Source organism: Polypterus senegalus, chromosome 10 (assembly GCF_016835505.1).
Source record: "Polypterus senegalus isolate Bchr_013 chromosome 10, ASM1683550v1, whole genome shotgun sequence".
In the NCBI taxonomy this organism is placed as follows: Eukaryota; Metazoa; Chordata; class Cladistia; order Polypteriformes; family Polypteridae; genus Polypterus; species Polypterus senegalus.
In genome coordinates this window covers 162,768,285-162,790,462 of record NC_053163.1, presented here as the reverse complement: position 1 = coordinate 162,790,462, position 22,178 = coordinate 162,768,285, and the positions used below count along the sequence as shown (strand labels likewise).

General features: G+C 41.9%; 1 protein-coding gene across 1 annotated transcript in view; it reads right to left on the bottom strand.

Annotated features, from left to right (window-relative positions):
* Positions 1-575: 575 nt before the first annotated feature.
* Positions 576-22,178, bottom strand: part of LOC120538294 (zinc finger protein 721-like) — a 42,054-nt gene continuing 20,451 nt past the window's right edge. The window contains exons 4-6 of the mRNA XM_039767756.1: positions 9,160-9,239; positions 8,345-8,680; positions 576-3,020 (exon numbers count right to left, since the gene is read on the bottom strand). Of these exons, the coding sequence (XP_039623690.1) occupies positions 1,615-3,020; positions 8,345-8,680; positions 9,160-9,239 (1,822 nt within the window). The 3' untranslated portion in view covers positions 576-1,614. The remainder of the gene's footprint in view (positions 3,021-8,344; positions 8,681-9,159; positions 9,240-22,178) is intronic.

Here is a 22,178-nt window from a genome sequence, read left to right as displayed (position 1 = left end):
TTAACAGTGCAGGTCAAAAAAACAGGACTGACATGGCGAGCGCCATTCCTTAAAGGACAAAACAGGGCCTTGAAATACCAGATAGGAAGTAAAGTCACCTCTTCACGTTAAAAACAGAGACTTGCTTTTGCTCACCCATTGTTAAGCTGTGCTTGAAGCTGTTGTGCTGTCAGGCGCCTAACAAAAATGGGGTTTCTCAGTACTGGTATACCACGCCACCCTAGTTTATCAAATCATTAGGTGATATAACCTTTGAAAAGAAATACGACTTCTGTATGGCTAATAGTCCTCTTTTTAGATGTAACCTCCAAGAGATGAACCAGCGAGTGCTTTATAATAAACCTCAGGGGCTCTCTTAGCATGTCTTACATTTACTGTCCTGCTGAGCTGCTCAATGTCTGCTGCCACCATCTCTGTCCCACACCTGCTACTGAAACCCAAAACCCCAACCACTTCTTTACTGACAAGTTGACTTTGACCCTGGGTGGGTGGAAAAAATAAATTCTAAATAAAAAAAAAAAAAAGCTGACAGAAGTACTACCTGGGCCTGTGGCACCCAAAGATGAAGATTTAGGAACAGATTGTGTATTTTAATTCATTTTCACACACAGACAAAGCACAGCACCAAACTCTTATTATAATCCACTGGTAAAAATGAAGTCAGCACGCAGTACACTCTCTGGATGTCAGCAAAGCAAACCTCCCATCTCATACTGGAATGTTCTACATTTTTAAAATGTATTTTCCATCTGATAACTTTGTTGCGTCTCTCATTGTAAAACCCATCGGCCATCAGGACTTGGCAAACGGCTACCAGATATGACTCTAGCTATGGCTGGTAAAGCATCTGTTCTTCTATCAATGCCTTGAACCAAACTGTGCAGGCTCCTCTGATTTAGTTTGGCCCTTTTAAGCCATCCAGGGTACATTTCCAAACTCCTTGACGTTGCACAGCAGCATATTTAGCACCGTACATGTAATCTTACCAATTTTTTAAATTTCAATTACTTTTCCGAGTTTCATTTCTGAAGAAAGGCTTTCTGTGCTTAGAGTTCTGGACAGGAGTGAAGGCCACTCTTCAGCCGTTAAGTGATATTTATATCACTATTAATACTATTATTATTTTTATTTTTATTTAACTGGCTGACAGGACTCTGACTTCTACAAACTAACACTGCCTTTTGTATTTTATATACAGTTACATTGATTGGTAGATGAATTAGTCCCATTGATCCCAGCACCACTTTGAAACATTTCAGTTGTTTGGCCGCACAGCTGACTTATTTCAAATTGGAGTTCTTGATATTTTGTTACTTCTTGTCTCTGCATTCTCGGTATCAAGGAGTCCCTTGTGACTGATACTCCAATAATCCAAGCTTTGCAGTGTTACTTGTTACTCAATCATGAGGTCTGCTTTCCTGGCCTCAGTTGGAGTTGCCGCCCCACTGTCTGGTCCCACTGTCTTTGTGGAGCTGGCAGGTTGTATTTTCTGTGTATTTTTCAATGGATCAATCCAGCTATTTTGTTAGGACTTTGTGCATAAAATCCTTCTACCGTCAGCAGGCTTCTAACCAGGAAAGAGGTTGATTCCTAAGTCTTGCCTTTCCCTCCCTCCTATTCTTGCCTTGTTGACTTCTCTCCATTGTGAATTCTTGTGTGGCTCTGAAGAGCGTCACTTCGCGTGAACTGTTTCCCACATTCTGAACAGCAATATGGCTTCTCTCCAGTATGAATTCTTGTGTGTTTATTTAGGTTGCCCATTTGTGTAAATCTTTTGCCACACTCTGAACAGCAATATGGTTTCACTCCACTGTGATTTCTTTCATGAGCCTTAAGATTGGAACTGCTAGAGAAGAGTTTCCCACATTCAGAACAGGCATATGGCTTTTCTCCAGTGTGAATCCTTGCATGATTCTGAAGTCTGGAACTGGTGACGTATCGCTGGCCACATTCTAAACAGCAGTACGGCTTCTCTCCAGTGTGAATCCTTCTGTGTTTATTTAGGCTGCTTGTCTGTGAAAATCTCTTACCACATTCTGAACAGCAGTACGGCTTCTCCCCCGTGTGAGTTCTTGCATGTTTATTTAGAGTGTTCATTTGTGAAAAACATTTGTTACATTCAGAACAGCAATAAGGCTTCTCTCCAGTGTGAATTTTTGTGTGTTTATTTAGGTTACTTTTGTGTGAGAATCGCTTACCACAATCAGAACAGCAATAAGGTTTCTCTCCGCTGTGAATTCTTGTGTGTTTCTGAAGGTTGCTACTACTGTAGAATTGCTTCCCGCATTCAGAACAAGAATATGGTCTTTCTCCAGTATGAAACTGTGTGTGGATCTGAAGACTGCTCCTGCTGGCATATCGGTTGCCACATTCAGAACAGCAATAGGGCTTCTCTTGAGTGTGGGTTCTCAAATGTTTACACAGACTGCTCATTTGAGAAAATCGCTTGCCGCATTCAGAACAGCAGTAAGGCTTCTCCCCTGTGTGAACTCTTTGGTGAGACCGAAGATTGGTCATCTGCGAAAACTGTTTGCCACATTCTATGCAACAATATGGCTTCTCCCCAGTGTGAGTAGTCATGTGGCTTTTAAGCCCACTCTTATCAGTGAATCTTATGCCACATTCGGAACAGCAATATGGTTTCTCCCCAGTGTGAATTCTTAAATGTATATGTAGACCACTCCTTCGCAAAAATCGTTTGCCACATTCAGAACAACAATATGGCTTCTGTCTCATATCAGTCACCTTACTTTTGGTTTTAGATTTCTGTTTTAAGGTTTTCCTCCACTCCTGGCAGACCTCCAAATCTGCAGAATCTGTATCACATATCTGTGGTGGAGTTTTAATGGAGTCTACATTTGTTACCGTTAAAGGAGGCTGTACACTGTACGGCAATGAGGCTAGTAACAAAATCTCTGATCCAGGTGCCAGCTCTTCCAAAATTTCATTTTGCTGTGGTCTACGGTGAAGTGAGCTTTGAGGAAGTGAAGAAGGGTACAAGCTTCCACTTTCTTGTAGATCTGCAGAAATACAGAAATGCACAACTTCACATAAATATTCAGTTCAGAAAGAGGATTGACAAGATGTAATTATTTAGCGGACAACAGCAATGATAAGTTAATCCAAGAGTTTCAACTGTCAAACTTTATTATTAAGAGGAGAAAGTTTCACAAACTAATGGTTTGAAATCAGCTGATTCTTAATCCAAAAAATATTTTTTCTCAAGCTCTGCATTTCTAAGCATTGTGGTAATAAAGCTGTAGTGCTCCTCTATACAAAGTATTACAAGACTGGAGGAAGTGTGTGTGTCATTCTGTTCATTTAAATAAGCCTGTAAAAAGAATGTAGGGCTGAGCAGAATTTAAAGAGACAGAAGGCCGCTTTCAAATTAAAGAATGTGAAGTAATAAACCAAGAACCAGGAATCTGAGGAGACCTCCTGTGATTGGAGATGAAAGGCGGACAAATATGTTGCCCAGCTAAACTCTGAGTAGAAGAAAAGGAGGGCTAGGGGTTGAAATTCAAAGAGAAGCCGTTTTAATGAGGTCAGAGCTCATTGTGTTCTTTAGTTAAAACAGACGTTCCTTGTATGAGTGGAGTCGGCGGGCTTCTGTTTAGTACTTCATCTCACATGTTGTCGAGAAACCGACAGTCTTAAAAATAAAGTAATACTCACACTTACTGCTGGGTGGTATACCGGTTCATACCAAATACCCTTTTTTATTTTTGTTATCATATGGATTTTCCTTATACCAGAACACCAGTTTAAATAGGCCAAATAATAATAAATAATGTGGCGCAACAGGAAACTGTTTAAGGGGGGACCTTTTTCACTGCTGCACCGCTAAACACACATCCAATGGAGTACATGCGTTAGTGGAGGTATTGAGCGTTGAAAATGGACAGAGAACATTCTGGAACTGAAGCTGTAGCAGGCGATAAAGTTCAACATGATGACACAGAAGGACTTTTGATGAAAAAAGGTGCCGTGTCTGCTGTCTGGAGATACTTTGGTTTTAAAAGGTCGGATGTGGACCGTTCTGTTCAAATGTGTCAATACTGTTTCTGTACTACTGGCTAATACTGCAAGCCATGTTGTACTTGTTTTATTGTTGTGTTCAATACTGTGTAATAGTGTGACGATGCCGGTGCCCTACAGACTCCCTCTTCCCACATGGAGTCTGTTGAACCAACACCATCGATAGTTATGACCGAGGTGAGCTGAGAAATCTCATTGAAGTCAGAGGATGGTGGAAAGTGCTCAAGTGCTTCTGTTAAAAATGGTCAAAAGTAAAAATCAAGTGTCCATTGTGCAGTGTTCAGAAAAATACAGTACCTAAATAAATAGCAAATCCATAAAACCAGTGAAACGTGGGGATAAAATCCATAATAAATAAATCTGTTAAAATAGAGGTTAGAATGCAGTCTCTGTCCTCGCCCGATCGCTGCCCACCACCTTCTGTCTCCACGGCTCACCCTTCACTGGCGATGGTGGCGGACCCTTTGCAGTACGAACTGCTTTCTGCCAACCCCTGTCTTGGCTGCTGCCACACTGCGCAGCAGGGGGTCTTAGGTTGGCACACCTCCCGTCTTCCTTGGCGCTCACTCAGCCACTCCTCATACCCATTGGGTGGTCTTACATTTCACTCGCCCCACTCTACACACTTGGTCAGTGGGATGAAGCAGCCCCTCGAGCACCTCAGCCTGCGCTCCTTCATGGAGCCCCCTATACTGCTGGCCCATAAATATACGTCTCCATAGGCGCAGTGTCTTATTAACACGCCGCAGTAAGCCAATGAAGCAACAGAGAATGATCGGCCGTGACTCGCCCCAATCACCTCATCAACTCCCCGCGGTCGTGCAATCACGTTTTGAAGTAATAGTATTATCACTGGAAGCTGCACTGTTGTTTATTTTATTGACATTATTTATCAGTTTAAATATTATGCAGTTTAATGATGGTAAAGTTGTTTAAAAAGTCACTTTAACGTGTCAGTGGACAGAGATTGTTAACATTAACAGAAAATGTAGTTGGTTTACAAAAAATATTCACTATTTATTCCTTTTCTAACACATGTTCAGTGCAATACATTGAGAACATTGAGAAGCTCCTCTGGATATTTTACGAAGTCTAAATGCCTCTTTGGATGGTTGACAATATGTTGTCAAAATTTCGTTTAAGTTGTGGGCAAAATTTGTTCAATAAAAAGGTTCTCTATTTTGACTGCAACTGTAATGTTAGGGTTAGTACCACCCTCCTTGAAAACTCTCACTTTATGGGGCCGTGCAAACCTGCGTTAATACCTGTGTGCACATTAAATGTTTTTTGTGCAATTCTCATGACAGTGGAGTAGGTTATTCTTAGCCAGTCTACTGCAGTAATCGCAGTGGAAAATGTGGTTAACATCCACTCATGCATGGGAAAAAAATACAGTTGAATACCGTGAAACAGGGATAATTTAGAAAAATACCGCGATATAGAATTGTGGTCTCCTCAGTCACAAACTGATGGCCTTCAGCATATTAAGATGCACAGTCACTTCAATGAGCCAAAGGAGAAAGTCCTCCCACCCTGTAAACAGGACACCTTCTAAGGTGTAATGGCATGCATGACACGGGAAGTGTTTTTGAGAAGTCGTGTCTTGTGATGTCAGCTGCGTGAGAACTGAGAAGCCACCATTCCGTGTTATACATTAGAACAATCTAGACTAGAACAGGCCATTCAGCCCAACATTAAACATCAGGTCTAGTTTTGAAAGTCCCTAAAGTCGTACTGTCTACCGCACTGCTAGGTCACTTGTGCCAAGTGTCTATGGCTCCCTGTGTAAAGAAAAAGGTCCCAATGTTTGTGTCCAGTGCATCCAGAAAGTATTCCCAGCGCTTCATCACTTTCTCCACATTTTGTTATGTTACAGCCTTATTCCAAAATGGATTCAATTCATTTTTTTCTTCAGAATTCTACACACAACACCCCATAATGACAAGCGTGAAAAAGTTTACTTGAGGTTTTTGCAAATTTATTAAAAATAAAAAAACTGAGAAATCACATGAACATAAGTATTCACAGCCTTTGCTCAATACTTTGTTGATGCACCTTTGGCAGTAATTCCAGCCTCAAGTCTTTTTGAATATGAAGCCACAAGCTTGGCACACCTGTCCTTGGCCAGTTTCGCCCATTCCTCTTTGCAGCACCTCTCAAGCTCCATCAGTTTGGATGTGAAGCGTCGGTGCACAGCCATTTTAAGATCTCTCCAGAGATGTTCAATCGGATTCAAGTCTGGGCTCTGGCTGGGCCACTCAAGGACATTCACATTCACACTGTGAATACTCTCCGGTTGCACTGTGTGTGTGTGTATATATATATATATATATGTGTGTGTGTGTGTGCTTCATGCTGTACCCCGATAATCCAAACAGCTGCTGTATTCCTGTGATTCACACTCAGATATTCTGAGTGGTGCAGTGAGAGTAACGACGCTAAAGCAGCTGAGGTGTTTGGAATAGTTTGGCCATTCTGTGGACCATTATATGGTTACTGGTTGATTACAATGAGATGCTTTTACCTAATAAACAATATGCGGTTAGTTTCAGCGTATTTATAAAGCCATATCAGGGATGTGGATATAAAAAAAGAAAGAGAAACCAAACATGAACAGTAGAACTGCTTTGACGCTGGATGCTGCCAGTTTGCAAAACTGACAGAAGAACTTGAGTAGGCCAGGGATTGAGCTACCGTGAAAATGTGCGTGGCTTTATGCCAAGTTTAGGTTTTATACATCATGACGTGAGTGTTGATACGAGCGTACGCAACGTTTTATGCGTACGCACCGTTTATACATGAGGCCCCAGGTCATTCAGAAGAACGTTGTCATCAAAACACAAATCCTAACGCTAGGCCTTACTGGGAAATAAACCGGACTATCACTATGAAGATGAGAAAGAGGAATATCAAGGTGCGAACACCGCCATATCTACAGTATACTCTAACTTCTGTTACATCACAAAGTGACAGCTGTGGTCAAGTGACCTTCAAAAGAGCATCATGTAAATTTAAGAAATATATAATATAAACAAAATTAAATTTTAAATTACAACACATAAAAATAATACTAGAAAACTCCAGAATGCACAAAAATACACATATAAACATTTATACTACACTAAGGTTATGAAAATGAAAACACTACGGAGATAAACCTTCTTCAGCTGGGTGTTAGGAGTGTTGGCCGGCTTGGTTCCTTTGTTCTCGCCTGAAGGGGCCCGAGTGGCCTCGACAGCTTCCATATTGTAATCTTTTTAGTTAGCCAGTAAAAGGTGTCATTTTGTTTGGCTTTTCTCTACATTCCTAATGGCTAACACGGTACAACACCCGAGTACTTCCTTAAATGAAGAAAGTCCTCCTGTAAAAACTGCATTGTGTGTCCACTCAGGTTCCTGCTCTCTAATACTGCATTTTGTCTAAAGGCCCGAGGTCCGACACTGCGTAAAACAAACAAAAGCCGAGGAGATCAGAAGGGTGAGTGACGACTTTTCCCAGCACAGCAACTCAAACATCCACTCACAGTCCACGCTGACCAGACACATCAATGTCCATCACCGGGTGTCGATGACACGACTGCCGCAGTCAAAGGTGAGGTCCCAGGTGTGACTGTGCTGACAAACTGAACGTGTGGAAGATATGAAAGAGTTTCACACAGCCTAGTGGACTTTCAATTATCTATAATAAAGTATCTGGGATTTAAATATCAGTAAACATCAGAATTGTGCCTGCCTTGAATCCTATGCTTGCTGGGATCGGCTCCAGCTTCCTTACTCAGGATAACTGGGTTAGGAAAACAGGTGGATAGTAACGGCACTACAAACTTGGTGCCAATGTCAAGGTCTACATGGCCCGGACACGGAGAGCTGACTGTTAAGTAGATGAACACTCAATCCTCTAACATGCAATTTTTTCCTTTCAGCTCCAGACCAGGACCCTGACGTTAATGACTCCCCAACAAACCTCTGAGTTTTCATTTGTCACCATTCCATGTATGCCTGACTTCTTCATTTCTTTGAAGCTTTAAAAACACAAAGAGAGGAAATGCAGTGGTTGAGCAGAGGAGCTTCACAACACAGGGCAGGGCACCTCCAACCCTAATGTGTTCTTCCCCGTCAGCTGTGATGTCAGGACAGCAGCACTAGAATATAATTATGTTAGACACCGTCTAGTGAATTACCAACTGAAAAGGTAATGACACCAAGCCAGTATTCCCAAATTCCGTGAATGTGAGTGAGATAATAAGAGAGCCCCCTCTTCAGGTCACTGGTGTCAAGCTTTACACTCGTATCATTTCAGCTCTTACCTTCACCACAATGCCTTAGACATGACACTTTCTCAGCTGGTTTCACATCACAGTCCAGAGCTTCAGCCTTCACCTGGACACAAGGAGGTCCACTCTCTGTCCAGCCTGCTCCAGTTCCCTTCTCATCTGGACACACAAGCTGACAGACAGACTCCGATTTAACGTCTTCTGCCTTGACGCTGTTTAACTCTTCGCTCTTGTTTAAGTCACCAGTATGAGATGTTGGCCCAGTCTCCTCTTCAATGACTACTAATCTCCATTCACAATCCTCCGGCTTTGCTTGGAGGTGCCCAGACTCCCAGTCACAGTCTTCTTCTTTAATGTCCTTCATGGTTTAGTCAGTTCAGTCTGAGATTGAACCCTTGCTTGTCATATTGTACCTTAATGTTCAAAGGTAAGCCTTCACTCACCAGCCTCCCTCAACTCCCCCATCCTTCACTGGTGATAGCCAATGAGGACAGCAACAGAAGAAAACCTGTGGGCAAGCGGTGGCAGGTCTGGCTCTTTGGTGACTTTGCACCTCAGATTGATGGTGGATCTGTCCAGTCATCTCCAGGAGAACTTCATCTTGACAGGGCTGGTGATCTGCTTTCTACAGAACACACCTGCCAGGACGTGAATCTGATGGGTTAACGCAGTTGATTACCAGCTCTCTGCTGGGCGGCTGACTGCTCCAGTCTTTGTTCTCTTGTTGGTTCTTGCTCAGTGTCATCCCACCGAAGATCCACACCACAGCAGACATCCAAAAGAGCCACGCTGGTCTGCTCTGCCCCTCACGCGTCTTGTCTCTTCTGTGGTCACTTACATTTAAATACCTTCATCAGAAGCTCTGGGCACCCTGGCACTTCTCCTCCATTTTGTGTAAGTCATCAGAAATGGCAGCTTCTCGATTTCTCTGCAGACAGAACACATTAGAGTCAGAACACATTTTTAAACATATTTGGCTCAACATCTTTGACTTTTCCACATTGCCTGCTACAATTGTTGGCCTTTATCCAGACCTTTTATGAACTTCTCACAATAAGGAGGCCACACTGCACACCTTATCCCACATTTGGACTCTCAAGGGTGCTGTAAGTTGGGAGTTACAGGGTTCAAAAAACTCAAAATGAGGTTTCAATTCCGAAGACGAGGCCTAGTGCTACAACTGAGGGTGGCAAACAAAGAAAGTCACAACCAAAACTCAAGAAGCACACACTGTGTCCTGGATGGACAAAAACAAAAAAAAAAAATCCAAATCAACATGGAGAGAAGAAGACCAGGCGACGAACGGCAAAACAAACTTCTTCATTAAATATTTTATTACAATCTCTTTGATAATCTGGGACCATAAAATGAAAATGGATCCCAAGGTGGCTCATTTGTTAGAATCATAACATTTGAACAAGATGAGCGAGGGAAACAAATCAATACTTTTACAATTTTGAATATTACTGATAAAATGATTTCTTTGGCAAAACAGATCAGGAAATTAAAAGTGCTAAGCGAGTCTCAAAATTACAAGCCGATGAAAAAGAGAGTTGAGTTTGTTTTAAATGCTTAAAGGTTTCACGAGCAGGAGGTGGATAAAGAAAAAGCTGAAGCCTTGCGTCACTCCAAACACCAACACAAACCCTGTGAATCCGGAATCTTGGGTAACCAGAAATTGAACGATCCTGACCGGATTTATACGCCGTCATTGGTGACATCACAGGTCGTGACCTCTGGATATCCAGCATAGCAATGAGATGAGCAACTGCACACAAACATAGCATTGTGAGAACTGCAACCTTAAAACAAGTCTGGAATCACGAAAGACGCTAACCAGCTGATGAAAAAGAAATGAAAATGAAAAAGAAATGCAAATCATGAGAGCAGCCTTTCTACTTGGACTCCACATGAACAGGTGCTAAACGACGTAACATAACACACCGTCTGGTTCTGGATTGTGGCGAGTGCCCCGGACCACCAAATGGTGATTATAACGTGACCTTTACAGCTCACAGTGTCACGTATTCCTTTAAACGTCCCCTCCTCATCTGTCACAATCTTCTGTACTCACCGACCCCACTTTACAATTTTAAAAAGATCGCCAGACCTTGAAATGTTGTTTTTTTGTGCCTTCAGTGCCGTTGTCTTGTAATCTGCTGATGAGCTCCCCATGACCTGCTAGTCAATGACGTGGACACTCGTCTCTCATAAATCATTTAAAGCTCCAACTAGTGAGCTGCAGAACAACTGAGCAGAGAGCTGAGCAGAGAGCTCGATGGACGGCGTCGTCTCCACTCGTCTGACAAACTTGTTAGTTGTGATGCCACAGGCTGGAAGTGCACTGCTGTGAGGAACAGCAACGGTATGGAAAGAAGTAGGGAGCAGAAGACGAGATGTTTAATGGAGAAACCAAGCCAAGTGAGTACCTAGAAGGTCAGCCTGAGCGGTCATTAAGCCCCAAATCACAAACCAAAACTTAAGAGTACAAAATCTGAAGCACTGAAATATTTATTTATAAAGCACACCTTCATACAAATAATGGAGCTCAAAGTGCTTAACTAAATCAGTAAACTAAACACACACGTTAAAGTGCTAGGGTGCAATCTCAGATGACCAAGGAGGGCACTGATGCCAGTTACACGCTGTGCACTCCTGGGTAAAGCCACCATTGAAATGTGCAGCACCAATAATAAGCCCAGCGTCGCGGGCCAGCTGAAAAGTCAGGACTCCCCTCAGATCTGTCGGGTTTCTTATTCTAACAGATTATCTGCTCTTTTTCTTTTACGCCTGCACATTGTATAATGAGATTCTTTTTAGCTTCTCTGGACTTTAGTTTTGGTCTCCTTGCACTCCACAAAGATTGAAATACTTTAACTAAAGGTGAAGGTAATAAAATGCCTCTAAACACAGAAAACTGGCCAAGGAATAAGAAAAGAGTTGCACGCCAGTCCAGCGTTAGAAGTCTGCATTTCAGGCACAGCCTCTCTAAGTCATTTGTCTGACGTGGGCTCACCGAGTGTCCCATTTCTAAACCAATCCAACACCTGATGATGGCGGCGCTCGAAATGACCCGGTCTGACAGACAGCAGGCTTCTGCTTACAGTCCACTGTCTACACTCGAAACGACCCCTAAAAAGAGCCCAGCTAAGCATATCAATGTGCGTCACGTGTGCGGAGAGCACCCTGCATGTGTTAAAATAACCCGAACCAGTAAACCCACTGACCACAAAGCCTGTCCAGCCTTGACTTGCTATTGTGATGGCTTCTAGTGATGTAGTAATCAAAACGACAGAAAGATATCGTAGCAGAGAGACGTGTGGGCCGAGCGCCTGCAGTCATCTCTCTGTCTGTGTGTCTGTCCCTACTGCACAAATAAATTAAGCATCAGTTACCTTCTGAACTCCTGAACTGGCAACAGCAATTTGAAGGTTTTAGTTTTCTCTCAGTGTCCCGTCTTCTGCTCAGTTTCATTTTTCCTTTCCTGGCTTAACATCATTTTATGTATTTGTCTAATTCATGAGGAGAACGGACCCTGCAAGCCCACCCATTTAAGGTGCTTCTTTTCTGAAGATGCTGCTGCCTAATGATTGCATTTCAAGAATAATCTTAAAGACATCCGATAGCCTTAACTTTCATCTTAGGTGTGATTTTAAAAACAAGAAACCTCCAGAGCGCCAGATTTTCACAATAAACCGCCAAGGACTGCAAAGTGCTGTTTTTCACATTATTTGTCACTACATAAATTGGCCATTTGCAAGAAGAGATATCTTGCATTGAAAAGAAGCCTATTTTCTTGAAAGCTTGGGCTAACAATGTTGCTCTGATTTTGGATTTATTGGATATTGACAGCAGTATTTAAGATTACTCCAAATTCCTACCCTAATTTAGTTTCTCCGAATCTTATCGTTATTAGTTTGTTTTTATTTTGAAATGGCATTCCAGTGAATGTGCTGTACTTACATATCACACAAACGTCTCGGGCTTTCCTAATATATACCTAAATATTTTGGGCCATACATGTCATTATAAATTTATTACAATTAGTAAATTAAATATTTTACAGGATTCAATTATTAAAGATAGAATCAGTTGGGAAAAGGCACAATTATTTGCTAGGAATTACCATTTATTACTAAAGACATTTCAAATCCAGTACAGGACCCTGTGTGACATTTGCTCAGTTCTCGCTCTTACAAGTACAGCGTTTCCAGATGCTCATTTCAATGGCACATTTTGATATCACAGTCTCAATATTTGTTATTTTTAAATTATTGTTTATGTCCACCTGAATTACACAGAATTTGGCTTATTTTCCTTTACTCCAGTTAAAATCTATGATCTGTTCATTTTACTACCCAATTCCTGATGCACTTTTTAGTACTTCATTTGAAATATTCCCTACATAAACGTGAATGATTCAGACTGTTTATTATTAATAATCAAATCTCTCGAGTTCATTGTGAGCCTTTTAAACTGCCTGAAGTCCGCTAACCTGTTCCTTATTAATAAGTTAAGTTGGAATGTCGTTACCGAGCTGATCTTTTTTCCCTTTGGTGTTGTTTTTTTTAAACCGTTTTTGCATTAAACTTTTTTTTTTCTTCATACTATACGTACATTACTATCGAATATTTTTTCATAAGGCCTTAATGCCCCGACGGGATAGCGACATCCAAAGCTGGGACTGGACAGTGATCGTGGAACGAGCCGGGGACGATCCGCGGAGAAAAACGGGGAGGCAGCAGTCATGTGCCCGCCGCACGGCTCGCGTGTAAAGTGACACTCGTGAAAATCAATGCGATCGCTAAGCGGAACGATGAACGCCGACGAAACCTTCACGCGGGTCTCGACTACTGCTGTGGAGGTCAGCGCACTCCAGCTGCTCTGCCCTTCGTTTTGCTTCTCGCGCTCGCACTTTAAATCAGTCCTTACGCACCTTTTTGTTTTCTTTTCATTTTCCGGGCAACCAGACACCAACAGACCGCCAGTCAATTCAACCGGTTCAGCGCGCGCACTTCCGCTGTGACGTCAATGAAGGGTGCCACAAAAAAAAGTCCGCCTGCTCGTGACTGCCACACAGCGTATCAAAATAAAAGCCCGACACAGCCATGTGAATGAGAAGCATCTACTTGACTTGCTGAGCCACAGCACCCACTACGTCACCGCAGTTGTAGACCCGCAGTTACAGACCCGGAAGTGACGTCTCTGTCGTTTCAGGACTGACTTCGTAAAGTTACTTTTAAAAGGTTTCGGCAGGTCTCGGCAAAGCTCGGAAAGTAAGGTCGGGCAAGGACCTGTTCAGAAATTAAGCAATAAAAACGAGAAGAAAAAAAAGTACATCAAACCAAATAATCCGCATCATTGTGAAGTTCAGAGGGTTTCTGCCATCACGTCGTGTCACACATCAAACTAAACAATGCGGAGCGTTTCTGTGAAATATTATTAACATTTACGTTGTGTTCGGGTCTGCGGGAACATTTAACATGTCGACAAAATTAAAATCATCAAGAACTGTGTTAACTGAAAATAGTTTTTCGTTTACATTCATGAAACGAAATATACAATATAATTACAATGTCTGCACCACGTTAGACTTTAGTAAAACGTTTATAATAAAAGTGATTACTTTTTTTTAAATGTACTAGGCATGTGTGCAATATTGTACTAAACCAATTTAGAATAAACATTTAAGCCAATCTAATATTTTTAAATATGCATGTGAAGAAAACGGCAATACATATTCTACACTGAATTATACTATATATTAATTTCATTATATAGAACTTCTCTAGTTTTTGTCACTTGTTATTATAAACAATGGGTCATCAAAGAAAAAAATAATAAAAAATACTAATAAGAACACAATTTATTTATATTGCACGCTTCCTATTCCCAAAATTCAGAAACTAAAACAGGACCGTTATAACATTGGCTACAAATAATATCTCACTAAATAAAGATAAATACAGGATATAGAAAACATTCAAATAGAATAAAAGACAATAATTCAAACTAAAATACAACATAAAAATCTTGAACAAATAGCATAAATTGTGATACAAATTCAAACCCGGAGTACCTGCACAGACAGAGGAGGTGAACTGAAAGAAGGGGCCGAATGTCAGGTCTGTTTAATGTCCCCCTAAACTAATGAATGGAGTCAGCTGATGTCAGTAATTTCAGGAGGTCAGTCCGCAGTCAGGGCGCTATATACAGCTGAAGGCCCTGCTGTCACCCACAGAGTGCCAGTTAGTGAGGGCACAGAATGAGAGGACCTTGGTGGGCAGGTGAAGAACAGAATTTGATATTCAGTCCTGTAAGACACAGGGAGCCGTGAAGGTGCAGCAGGATGGCTGTGATGCGCCCGCTGCTGTTGGTGGTTCATGTCAGGACTCTTTTTAAGGTGAGTTTTGAATCAGCTGGAGCTGTGATATAAGATTATATTATTAGAAAATTCAGATAACTTAATTATTATATTATGAATTAAGGCATGAGGGCTGCCCTGGACATGACATAAGCTACATAGGGTCTGACAATGGGTCCAAGGATTTCATCCCAATACATAATGGCAGTCAAGGTGCCGTTGTCTAGCCTGTAGAGGTCTGTGCGTCCCTCCATGGATATGTCTCCCCAGTCTGACCATCACTGACCCACCACCAAACTGGTCATGCTGAACGATGTTACAGGCAGCCTAATGTTCCCCGCTGCTTCTCCAGACCCTTTCACGTCTGTCACATGTGCTCAGGATGAACCTGCTGTCATCTGTGAAAAGCACAGGGCGCCAGTGGTGGACTTGCCAATTCTGTTACTCGATGGCAAATGCCAGTTGAGCTCCACAGTGCCCACTAGAGGATGTCGGGCCCTCGAGCCACCCTCATGAAGCCTGTTTCTGATTGTTTGTTCAGAGACATTCATACCAGTGGCCTGCCGGCTGGAGGTAATTTTGTATGCTCTGGCAGTGCCCATCCTGTTCCTTCGGTCCTGCTGATGGGTTAAGGACCTTCTACGAGGGGCCCTGTCCAGTTCTTCTAGAGTAACTGCCTTTCTCCTGGAATCTCCTCAGTGCCCTTGAGACTTGGCTGGGAGACACAGCAGACCTTCTGGCATTTCACATATTGATGTGCCTGCCATCCTGGAGAAGTTGGACTAACTGTGCCACCTCTGTAGGCTCCAGGTATGGCCTCATGCTACCAGTAGTGACGCTGACCGTAGAAAAATATAAAACGAGTGACAAAACAGATGAGGAGGGAAAAATGTCAGTGGCCTCCCTGTTAAACCATTCACTCCTGTTTTGGGGGTCGTCTCACTGTTGCCCCCCTCCAGTGCACCAAAGCAGCTGAAACTGATGACCAAGCCCCTCTGCTACTTCACTGAGCGGCTCAACAGCCCACAAGTGTCACTGACTTGATGTGATACTCGGATTTAAAAAGTCCCTTTCACTTTTTGAGCAGTTTATTTGAATGTAAGTCACTACACAAATTATTGAAATCCACTCAATGATAGTTTTAAGATGGCCGCGCACTTCAGTCCTTCACAAATGCAGCCATTTACAAACATCGGATTTGAATTTCTCTTTAAGAAGCATGAAATATAATTGTGTTGAATCTCAACTTATGGTTACATTTTTGCTACGTATGTATTATTGAGGGACTTTTTTTTTAAATCAGATGGTCACTTCATTTTAACAAGCATTGTAAATAACACCCTCAGATCACATTGTGTGTGTTTATCAAGCAGAAGTGAATATTTTCATTTTACACACATTACTCTAACAAGTGGACAGTTCACACAGTGAGACACACACACACACACTCACTGCGGGTGCCGCCATTGGTTCACCAGCGGATTGGACTGTTGAATCGACACAACGGCTGCACATGCTGGGGTCCTTGGTGCTTGTCGTCCCAGTAGCATGTGAGGTGTCACCAGTGGTTTACCTGCTCCTCTCCTTCTCCCAGTTCCAGTCTCACTTCAAGGTTGTCGAGATGACAAAAGTATTTTTTTTCTGAATTTTAAAAATATTGCCTGTGGCCAGCATGCAGCGTAGTGTTTTGTCTAAATTCTCCACTCCTCGTTTTGTAGCATTAGCGTCCATTATCATTTCTGGCCATGGAGTCTCCTCTCCCTGTGCAGGTCACATTGTGCACCAAGGATGTGTCATTTGTTTAGACAAACGTGAAGGTCTTCACTGGCCAATGTCTGTGATGTCTGCGTGGCCAGCAGGTGAGATGGGAGCTCTGACTTATTTTTTTTTATTGTCCTAAGCATTGTCACCTTCGTCTTGAGGAGCTCCTGTCCCAGTTTGTGTAAAAGTAAGTTATGACATATGGTGTTGTGGCCCTGCAGCTTATGTCATGTCCAGGGTGACCCTCGTGCCATCATTTCTCACAGGAGTTCCTCCATCTGACTTCGCTTTGTTAATGAAATGACGTCCTCTGCTCTTCTGCATCTCTGTGCTTCCCCTTGAGTGTGTTATTCGTAGCTTTGGACTGGCTTATCTTTTTTGCAGATGATGCTGAGATCTGTTTCAGTGTTAAAAGTGACTCTTCATCACAGCCTTCTCAGCTCACAACTTACCTCAGTGAAATTAAATTAAAATTCAAACTTGAACAGAGCAAAACTCTTTAAAATTAAATTGCAACGTAACTGAACTCCTGCAAAGTGGCACTAAAGTGCAACTGAAGAAAACAAACTCGTCTTCAGCCATTCTTGGTGATGACCTCCTCAGACGTCCTTTTACTTCAAAGAATCTCGGTGTCACTTTGATTCCTCCTTTTCTTATTTCACCTTGTAAGCCACATTAAGAAACTTCCAGCTGTGTAACATTCCTTATGTTTGCTCCTTCCTCTCCTTTTCGAATGCTGAGAAACTTGTCCCTGCTTTTATCACATTCAGTATTGATTATTGTAAGTCACTACTGGCAGGTGGCACTTCTAATCTTCTACCACAGCTCCAGAGGATTCAAAACTCACCTTAAAAAGAGTCCTGACATGAACCACCAACAGCAGCGGGCACATCACAGCCATCCTGCTGCACCTTCACGGCTCCCTGTGTCTTACAGGACTGAATATCAAATTCTGTTCTTCACCTGCCCACCAAGGTCCTCTCATTCTGTGCCCTCACTAACTGGCACTCTGTGGGTGACAGCAGGGCCTTCAGTTCTATATAGCGCCCTGACTGTGGACTGACCTCCTGAAATTACTGACATCAGCTGACTCCATTCATTAGTTTAGGAGGACATTAAACAGACCTGACATTCGGCCCTTTCTTTCAGTTCACCTCCTCTGTCTGTGCAGGTACTCGGGGTTTGCATTTTTATCACAATTTATGCTATTTGTTCAAGATTTTTATGTTGTATTTTAGTCTGAATTATTGTCTTTTATTCAATTTGAATGTTTTGTATATCCTGTATTTATCTTTATTTAGTGAGATATTATTTGTAGCCAATGTTATTACGGTCCTGTTGTTCTTTCTGAATTCTGGGCATAGGAAGGGTGCTATATAAATAAATTGTGTTCTTATTAGTATTTTTTTTTTCTTTTGATGGCCCATTGTTTATAATAATAAGTGACAAAAACTAGAGCAGTTCTACAGGTGCCAGTCATAAAATTAGAATATCATGACATATAAAGTTGATTTATTTCAGTAACCCTATTCAAAAAGTCAAACTTGTACATTAGATTCATTCATTCATTCCACACAGACTGATGGATTTCAAATGTTGATTAGAACTGACAACTAATGAAAGTCCCAAATTCAGTATCTCGTAAAATTCAAATATTGTGAAAGGTTCAGTATTGAAGACCCCTGGTGCCACACTCACTCTGATCAGCTAATGAACTCAAAAGCCTTTTAATGGTCTCTCAGTCGAGTTCTGTAGGCTACACAATCATGGAGAAGACTGCTGACTTGACGGTTGTCCAGAAGACGACCATTGACACCTGGCACAAGGAGAGGTCCTCGCTAAAGAGGCTGGCTGTTCACAGAGCTCTGTGTCCAAGCACATTAACAGAGAGGCGAAGGGAAGGACAAGATGTGGTAGAAAAAGTGGACAAGCAATATGGATAACCGCTGGTACCCTGGAGAGGATTGTGAAACAAAACTGTGGGGGAGATTCACAAAGAGTGGCCTGCAGCTGGAGTCAGAGCTTCAAGAACCACCAGGCACAGACGTATGCAAGACATGGGCTTCAGCTGTCACAGTCTTTGTGTCAAGCCACTCTTGAACAAGAGACAGCGTCAGAAGCGTCTCACCTGGACTGCTGCTGAGTGCTCCAAAGTTATGTTCTCTGATGGATTTCCTTTGGATATCAAGGTCCCAGAGTCTGGAGGAAGAGAGGAGAGGCACAGAATCCACGTTGCTTGAGGTCCAGTGTAAAGTTTCCACAGTCCGTGATGGTTTGGGGTGCCATGTCATCTGCTGGTGTTGGTCCATTGTGTTTTCTGAGGTCCAAGGTCAACGCAGTCGTCTACCAGCAAGTTTTAGAGCACTTCATGCTTCCTGCTGCTAACGAACTTTATGGAGATGCAGATTTCATTTTCCAACAGGACCTGGCACCTGCACACAGTGACAAAGCTACCAGTACCTGGTTTAAGGACCGTGGTATCCCCGTTCTTGATTGGCCAGCAAATTCGCCTGACCTTGACCCTTGATAGAAAATCTATTGGGGAATTATGAAGAGGAAGATGCAATACGCCAGAGCCAACAATTCAAAAGAGCTGAAGGCCATTATCTGAGCAACATGGGCTCTCCTAACACCTGGGCAGTGCCACAGACTGATCGACTCCATGCCACGTGGCATTGCTGCAGTAATCCAGGCCAACTAAATACTGAGTGCTGTACCTGCTCAGACTTTTCATGTTCATACCTTTCAGTTGGCCAGCATTTCTAAAAATCCTTTTTTTGCATTGCTCTTCATTGATATTCTAATTTTCCGAGATACTGAATTTGGGACTTTCATTAGTTGTCAGTTCTAATCATCAAAATTAAAAGAAATAAACATTTGAAATACATCAGTCTGTGTGTAATGAATGAATGAATCTAATATACACGTTTCACTTTTTGAATGGAATTACTGAAATAAATCAACTTTATATGTCATGATATTCTCATTTTATGACCGGCACCTGCATATAATGCAATTAATATATAGTATGATTCAGTGTAGAATATGTATTGCCGTTTTCTTCACATGCATATTTAAAAATATTAGATTGGCTTAAATGTTAATTCTAAATTGGTTTAGAAAAATATTGCAGACATGCCTAGTACATTTAAAAAAAAAGTAATCACTTTTATTATAAACGTTTTACTAAACTCTAACGTGGTGTAAACATTATAATTATATTGTATATTTCGTTTCATGAATGTTGTAAGAAGAAGAGACATGAGGCATGGCAAGGTTTGGGGCAGCCACCCATTTAATTCGGTTTCCTGGCTGCAAAAGTAACCGATTCATCACATTCAAGTTTACTCAACAGTCCAAAACAGAACTGCCTGCCAGAGCAAAGGCAGGAGGCTTTATAGGACGGAGGGCGGAAGTGACGTCGTCCTCGGTGCCGGAAGGGATGTGTCCCTCTTCGAGGGGTTGGCTCCTGGTGGGATTTCCCGGGAAAGACCTGTAGAGAACTCAGAAAGAGCGTCAGCGTCCAGGGGCAGATTTATATATAATCAGTCCTCTCTAAGCCCTTCAGCTGCCTCCCATGCACACGTGTGTGACAATGCAAACTAAAAAACAATTTTTAATTAACACAGATCTCGATGATTTTAATTTTGTCGACATGTTAAATGGTTCCCTCAGAAACTAACGTAACATAAATGTTAATATTAATATTTCACAGAAACGCTCCGTATTGTTTAGTTTGACGTGTGACACGACGTGATGGCAGAAACCCTCTGAACTTCACAATGATGCGGATTATTTGCTCTGATGTTCTGTTTATCCCTTCTCATTTTTATCGCTTAATTTCTGAACGGGTCTTTGACCCGACGTTACTTTCCGAGCTTTGCCAAGACCTGCTGAAACCTTCCAAAAGTAACTTTACAAAGTCAGTCCTGAAACAACGGTGACGTCACTTCCGGGTCTGTAACTGCGGGTCTACAACTGAGGTAGCATATAGTGCTGTGGCTCTGCAAGTGGATGATATTGGTGTGAATAGACGTCCCCTTTATATACTTCTATATACTATAATGTCTGTGAAAATGAAAGAAAATGAACCTTGACTGGGATTAATCGGATGTATCAGAAGCACCGTGTAGCTAGGGATGGCACAATACCAGTGGTTTTTTTTTGTATTAGATACCAACACCAGTAAAAATTCACAACACTCAGAACTTATTTGATGCCACAGCAAAAACAGAAATCCCTTTCACCAGCATTTCAATTCAAAGTACCTCCATTACTCAAGTGGACAATATTGTGTCTTTCTGTAAAAGTATATACAATATATCAATACTAAGAGTAAGAATAGTTTACAGTTCAATTAGAAAATTCCAGGATACTTCAACTTATTTCCATTTATTGTATGATTTTAAATTTGCATCATTAGCTGGTTAAAAATGCACTAAAGAGTCCCATTTAATGGAGGAGTTGAACTGATTCCACTTTCAAACATCATAAACTCCTGGAGTCTCACGTATAAATGGTGCATACGCACAAAAAAGTTACATACGAACATTTCCATGTTCAAATCGCGATGTATAAAACCTAAACTTGGCTTAAGGCTGCGCACATGACCACGGTAACTCATACCCTGGCGTACACAAGTTCTGCGCTTGGTTTGGCAGACTGGCACTCAGCGTCAAAGTAGTGCTACTGCTCCTGTGTGGTTTATCTTTCATTTTTAGATCCACATCCATGATGGCGACTTTATAAATACACTGAAACTAACCGCATATTATTTATTCGTTTAAGGCATCTGGTTGTAATTAACCAGTAACAATATAATGGTCCACAGAATGGTCAAACTATTCTAAATACCATCACTGCTTTAGCGTCGTTACTCTCACTGCACCACTCATAGTATTAATATCACAGTATGTGATTGTCAATCAAAGCAGCTGATTGGATTATCAGGATACAACATCAAGCAAACGCCGCCTCAGCCACACACAGTCTATTTGAACTGCTCTCATACGACAAACACTTCAGAGCCTTTCCTGTTCGGACCTCGTGATTCACAAAGAGTCTCTAAACGCACTCAGTCAGCCATCAGGTGCTCCTCGTAGACCTGCTAGGACTTCTTAGTACAATCACCTCACTGGAAACTGGCGATACAGTTATAATATCACACAACCTGCGCCACTTTATAAAGCGCGTATTCACATATGATGACGAGATTGTTAAGATGAAATGCAGCAAAACATGTTTATTATATTATACAGGTAAAACTTTAACTTCATTTAAATAATCTGTATTATTAATAATTAAACATGTGAGGACACGGTGGTGCCACTGGCACTCCATTCACGGATTGTTTCTGCCTCACGTTGTATTCTTGCTGGGACTGACGTGACACTGGAAGGAGAGACAGATAGAATAATTAAACACGTACTACGAAGAGAATTCAATGTTCCTTAAACGCTTTGAACAATCGGCGTTCTCAGCTTACCGATGGCTTAACGTCCATTACAGAGCTGATTGTGTGGCGATTGGGTATCTGGAGAAAGAAAAGGAAGGACAGGAATTGGAGGTTAGTACGTCTGAGAGAGACACGACTGCTGCAGTAAAATATTTCATCAATGGTTGCACACTTTAGCTCCTATCATCATGAAAATGACATCACGTATACATCTCAGTATTTTAGTTATTCAGAGAGCTGTAATATCACGAATGTCATGGATTCTGTGTCCAGTTGGAGGAAGAGAG